This window comes from Lycium ferocissimum, chromosome 2 (assembly GCF_029784015.1).
Source record: "Lycium ferocissimum isolate CSIRO_LF1 chromosome 2, AGI_CSIRO_Lferr_CH_V1, whole genome shotgun sequence".
Lineage (NCBI taxonomy): Eukaryota > Viridiplantae > Streptophyta > Magnoliopsida > Solanales > Solanaceae > Lycium > Lycium ferocissimum.
The window spans coordinates 45,432,281-45,438,280 of NC_081343.1; the positions used below are offsets into that span (position 1 = coordinate 45,432,281).

At 31.2% G+C, this 6,000-nt stretch overlaps 1 protein-coding gene across 1 annotated transcript; it reads left to right on the plus strand.

The window, feature by feature from the left end:
• Positions 1-3,683: 3,683 nt before the first annotated feature.
• LOC132039972 (uncharacterized) lies at positions 3,684-5,628 on the plus strand. Its single transcript, XM_059430545.1, has 2 exons — positions 3,684-3,838; positions 4,294-5,628. Exon 2 carries the CDS (start codon positions 4,328-4,330, stop codon positions 5,432-5,434), a length of 1,107 nt encoding a protein of 368 aa, XP_059286528.1. The 5' UTR covers positions 3,684-3,838; positions 4,294-4,327; the 3' UTR covers positions 5,435-5,628.
• Positions 5,629-6,000: the final 372 nt, after the last annotated feature.

Consider the following 6,000-nt stretch of genomic DNA (forward strand, 5'->3'; position numbering starts at 1 on the left):
TAAGATGTCATTAAGACAGGGTTGAGTAATAATTATACATAAAAGAATGACGAATTTTTTTTACAAGTGAAACTTAATTGTGTTATAGTATCGATGTCATTGCCTTTTTGTCTTTTGGACAAGGATCAAGAATTTTTTCATACCCGAGCTCAAACCCAAGACTTCTGATTAACGGATGAGTAGCTCATCCACTGCACCACATCATTTGGTGGTACTTTTTGTTCTTTCCCATTTTTAAATAACTATTGAAGTTATGTGGCTAGGAATTTATCTTTCAAATTTAGTATTTGCTCATAAAGTCACTGTTCCACATTAATACTATATTACTACTACTTGCTCACAGTATATTTCATTAATATGACAAGTGAAACTTAATTTTGTTATAGTATCGATGTGATTGCTTTTATGTTTTTTTGACGAGGATAAAGTATGTTGCATGATAAGCACGTGTACTCATGTTTTCTATCGTTACAAACAAAGATAAGATTATAAAATAGATTACAGTTAGTTGGTATATTTCACTAATACTGGTTTCTCCTTGCACGTGTATGCCAAGTGTAGCATCCCAGTGCTATAAGATATTATTAAGACATGATTGAGTAATACTCCCTCTATCCCAAAAAAATGGTACTTTTTGCTTTTCGAGAGTCAAACATTTTAATTTTAACCGTGTGATTTAACATAGAATCTTTTATTTTTCGAAATAAGATTTACATATTTAAAAACTACGTAAAAAGTGCTATAAGTCACCACAATTAATAATTTAAAATACTTCAAAGACGTATGAAAAAATTACGGTCAAATAACAACTCGTTTGACACTAGAAAAGCGAAAAGTGTCAATCTTTTTGGGATGGAAGGAGTAATTATACATAAAAGAATGACGATTTTTTTTTAATTTTGTTATAGTATCGATGTAACTGCTTTGATGTTTTTTTTTGATGAGGATAAAGTTGTTGCATGATAAACACGTGCACTCATGTTTTCTATTGTTACACACAAAGATAAGATCATAAAAATAGATTTTTTTGAGAAAAAATGATTACAATTAGTTGGTGTATGTCATTAATACTAGTTTCTCAACACGTGCAATGCCGAGTGTAGCATCCTAGTGGTTTAAAATATTATTAAGTAATAATTACACATAAAAGAATGACGATTTTTTTTACAAGTGAAACTTGATTTTGTTATAGTATCGATGTAATTGCCTTTATGTTTTTTTGACGAGCATAAAGTATGTTGCACGATAAGCATGAGTACTCATGTTTTCTATCGTTACAAACAAAGATAAGATCATAACAATGGATTTTTTGAGAAAAAATGATTACAGTTAGTTAGTATATTTCATTAATACTAGTTTCTCGACACGTGTGTTGCATGAGTATGCCGAGTGTAGCATCCCAGTGCTATGAGATATTATTAGGATAGAGTTGAGTAATAATTATACATAAAAGAATGGCGGATTTTTTTACAGGGTGAAACTTAATTTTTTTATAGTATCGATGTCATTGCCTTTATGTTTTTTGGACAAGGATCAAGTATGTTGGATGAGGATCAAATATGTTGCATGATAAGCACATGTACTTCTGTTTTCTATAGTTACAAACAAAGATAAGATTAAAAAAAATAGATTTTCTGAAGTATACATTGTTTTGTTGGTTTTAGTACTGTTAATGCCCATCAACAATATCACCACCTTTTTTCTTTTTACTACTATACATTATTTTGTTTTATGTTTAAGAGAATGTAATTTATTCTTACATAATGTACCAATATCCAGTAATTGAGTATTTTGCTATCACTTTCTTTCAAATAATACATATATGTATTTATGTATTACTTTAAATAAAGTAATTTATTGAATAAATGTATATTGTGTGTTAAGAATACACGGATAAAAGCATATAAAATGATAATCATACTTCTAAGTTTTAAGACAAGCCCCATCACTCTAAAGTAAAGAGTCATGCTAAATAAATTGAATTGAACCTTTTTTTCAATAACCATTCATCAATGTAACTAAGGAGTGGTATGTAAGACAAATGGATTATTTTGCCATATTTATTTATCTAATTTTAAACTAAACAAATATTTGTGTGGATTTAAATTGTATGTAATGGTAACCTCTATTTACACTATTAGTGAATTTAATTTATATGGTAGGTTATATTAGGTAATTACAGGTAAATCTATTGATAAATATTACGTAATTGAATATTTAATATATTAAGGAATTGCACAAGGAAAGGTTATACCACTTTAGTCACAATCAAGTCATCCAAATAGGCTGATTATTCATCAATTTCAACTTGTCTTTTTCTATTTAAAATTTTAGTTTCTCGTCATGCACATAGTTTAATGTTATCTATATCATTTGAAAAAGTCGAGCTTAATTGCTACGGACGCACGTGTCCAGAAATTAGTACTAAGTTTATTACTATTACTTGCTCACCTGATACACTATATTTCATTAATATAACAAGTGAAACTTAATTTTGTTATAGTATCGATATCATTGGCTTTATGTTTTTTTGACGAGGATCAAGTATGTTGCATGATAAGCAAAAGTATTCTTGTTATCTAACGTTACAAACAAAGATAAGATCATAAAAAATAGATATTTTGAAGAAGAAATTATTAGAGTTAGGTGGTTTTACAGTTAATTTGAACATCAACAATATCACCAACTTTTTTTGTTAATACTATACATTATTTTGTTTTATTTTTAAGAGAAAGTGATTTCTCCTTTACGTGATGTATCAAAATCCAGTAATTGAGTATTTTACTATCATTTTCTTTCAAATAATGCATATATGTATTTATGTATTACTTTAAATAAAGTAATTTATTGAATAAAAGTATATAGGGTGTTAAGAATACACGGATAAAAGCATATAAAATGATAATGATACTTTTAAGTTTTAAGACAAGCCCCATCACTTTAAAGTAAAGAATCATGCTAAATAAATGGAAAGGTTGAACCTTTTTCAACAACAATTCTTCAATGTAACCAAGGAGTGATATGTAAGACAAGTGGATTATTTGCCAAAGTGGATTATTTGCCATATTTATTTATCTAATTTTAAACTAAACAAATATTTGTATGGATTTAAATTGTATGTAATGGTAGCTTAAATACCTCTACTTACGCTATTTGACTTGTGATATAAAGTCGTTATCAGTTTTAAAATAAAGATATCAATTAAGTAATAATTATCAATAGATTTACCTGTAATTACCTAATATAACCTATAATATCAATATTTTTTCATCATTTGTGCATTAAGCTCTGTTTTTTTATCACATATATTGGGTATCCAACTATAACAAAAGACTCCAAATAAGGCATATATTGATATATTTAGCATCAAATAAATATTATCTATTGTATTATAATTCATCTTTTGTGGACTAATTTTTGAAAAACGCATAAAAGGTCCGAAATTGTTTTATTTTATATTTTTTATTCAAATCATAAGAGTGCAAAAGATCTCATTTCCTCATAATTTTTTAATAACTTATGAGAGCTCTTGTAAATGTATATTAAAAACCACCATGGCAAATCTGAGGTTAAGTTGCAAGGATAGGTTGATAAGCAAACGTTTAATGTATAGTTAACATATTTACAATATTTGCATTTTTTTTGGCTCTCTATAATCAGAACCAATCAAATTTCTTTCTTAAAAATAAAATAATAATAATAATATGATCTTCAAAATTTTGTGTCATTTCAACTGGTTTTTCAACATACCATCTTTCTTTCTTCACATCTCTCCTCTCTCTCTAAAAACCCTAATTTCAACTCCTTTCTTTCATGCCTTGTAAAATGACAGGATCAGGTATTTATCCTTATGTGATTTTCATTACATTGAATTATGGGGTCTTCAGATTATTTGCAAATAAAAAATTGTGACAAAAAAAAAACATCTAAGGAGCTAAGTTCAATTAGATTTGCATAATTCTCTTGAATCAACTGCTAATTATCTTGGATTATGGTGAATTATGTTTAATTCTCTGTTTTTAATCTTAAAAAGTTGGAAATTCTTGAACTTGATTCATTTTTCATATTTCTTTGGTCTGTTGGGTTATTTTTATGATTCTTGATTATGGGTTTGAATTGAATTTTGGATTTTCTGTTTGATTTGGATTGAATTGCATGAAAAGATTGGGTTTTTGGTAGCTCTAGGGTTAATAAAATGTGAATCTTATGTAGGGTTTGGAAATAACAAGCTGCCAGCTGGTTTTGTTTTTTAGTTTTGTGCTAAAGGTGTGATCTTTAATGTTGTTTTTGTAGTTTGAAAGTGTGTAGATGTAAAAAAAAGAAAAAGATGGAAGCTAATGTATGTGATATCAATCACTTGGATGCCGATGTGCTTTTGCCTCCGCGAAAACGGCTTCTTGCTGGATTGAAGAAGCAAAATTCTGATGTTTACTCATCTACCCCATCCCCGCCAACTGTTAGTAGTCCGGGGTGCGAGTTTGATACCCGTCTTAATAATCTATTGAAATCTCATTTTGGTGACTCTAATCGATCGAATGAGGAGATCGCGGAGGCCTCAAGATTGGCAGCTGTAGAAGCTGCGAAGGCTGCAAAAGCTGCAAGAGCCATTGCGGAAGAGAAGGCTGCGAAAGCAGCAAAGGCTGTGGCTGCTGCTAAGAGCGCTCTAGCATTGGTTGCTACTTTCTCTGATGAGGGAGCGACGAGTAAGGACAAACATATGAAGAGGAATAAGATGAAAAAGCATGTTCCTGTTCAGATGCTGTACAATAATAAGAAAAAGGGGACTGATAATTGTAGAACAGATGAAGAGTTAGCTCGGACGTTACATAGGGCCATAAATAGCTCTCCGAGAATTTTGAAGAACTCAACCCCCGACTCAAGAAATCAAAAACACAAGAGGCTGAAGAGGTCTTCTCCTGAAAAAACTAAAAGTACATCCCTGGAAGGAAACCACCCTTCCACGAGCAATGGGAATGGTTTTGCTAGAGAAAGAGAGTGTGATGCGCCTATCTCAGAGAAAGACCTTGTTAGAGTAGATTTAAACACAACAAATAAAGCTGACCACACAAAGATAAAAAATGGGGAAGCCTCACAATCTAGTAAAGCTGATTATGTAAATACAGAAAACAAGGAAAGAGAATCAATTATGTCAAAGGAGAAATTTGGGGATTCTGTAAATGATAATTGCAGCATTGGGAGAAAGAAGGGAAGGCTTAAGCAGAAAAAATTACCCCTCAGCATTTGCAGCTTCAGGGATCAAGCAAGCCCTAAAGAGGATTTGAAATCTAAGAGTTCATTGTCATTCGATGAGAACATCAGCAAAGGTACGACCAGTAATAATCCCGTGTTTCCTCTTGAGAGGGCATCAATGTGGAAGTGTCAAGCATTCAAGGCACCTGCATGTGTTGAACAAAATAAGGTGATGCAGTCATAGTCTTGGTATTTTTCGTTTCAAGAAGTGCGGCTACCGTGATGGGACTTGTAGTCTGAGGTAGTGTCATGTATGTTTTTTTTCCTTCTTTTTTGAGTTAAGGCCTAATTCCATCCAGTTTCTTTTTTGCTTGTTATGGGCATTGTAATGTTTTGAACACACCATCGTGTATATTTTGATATTTAATTGCTTGCATATCCTGTATTGCACATGAAAGATGCCACCTATACTTTTGTCTAGCAAGTGGCAGCAGAGACAGAAATAAGATGGAGAGACAATTAAGAATTTTCAGACAGTTTCCTGTTTACTCAATTCATGTATGAAAAGAGTCTCCGAAGGCCCATGAGTTCTTTTAACGTTGGCCTATAAGAACTCTGGAAACCAACTTTACTCGTCATATGATATTGGTTCGTCGACCATCCAGATTACACATGTCCACATAGCTAAGGGTCTCGCTTTGACTAAGAGAGTTTTGGTTGATGAATGAAATCAGATTTTACTTTCATCACATTTTTTGTCACATTGATAGGATGTTGTCAGCTTATAAGTGCCATTCGAGGTACTTTTGC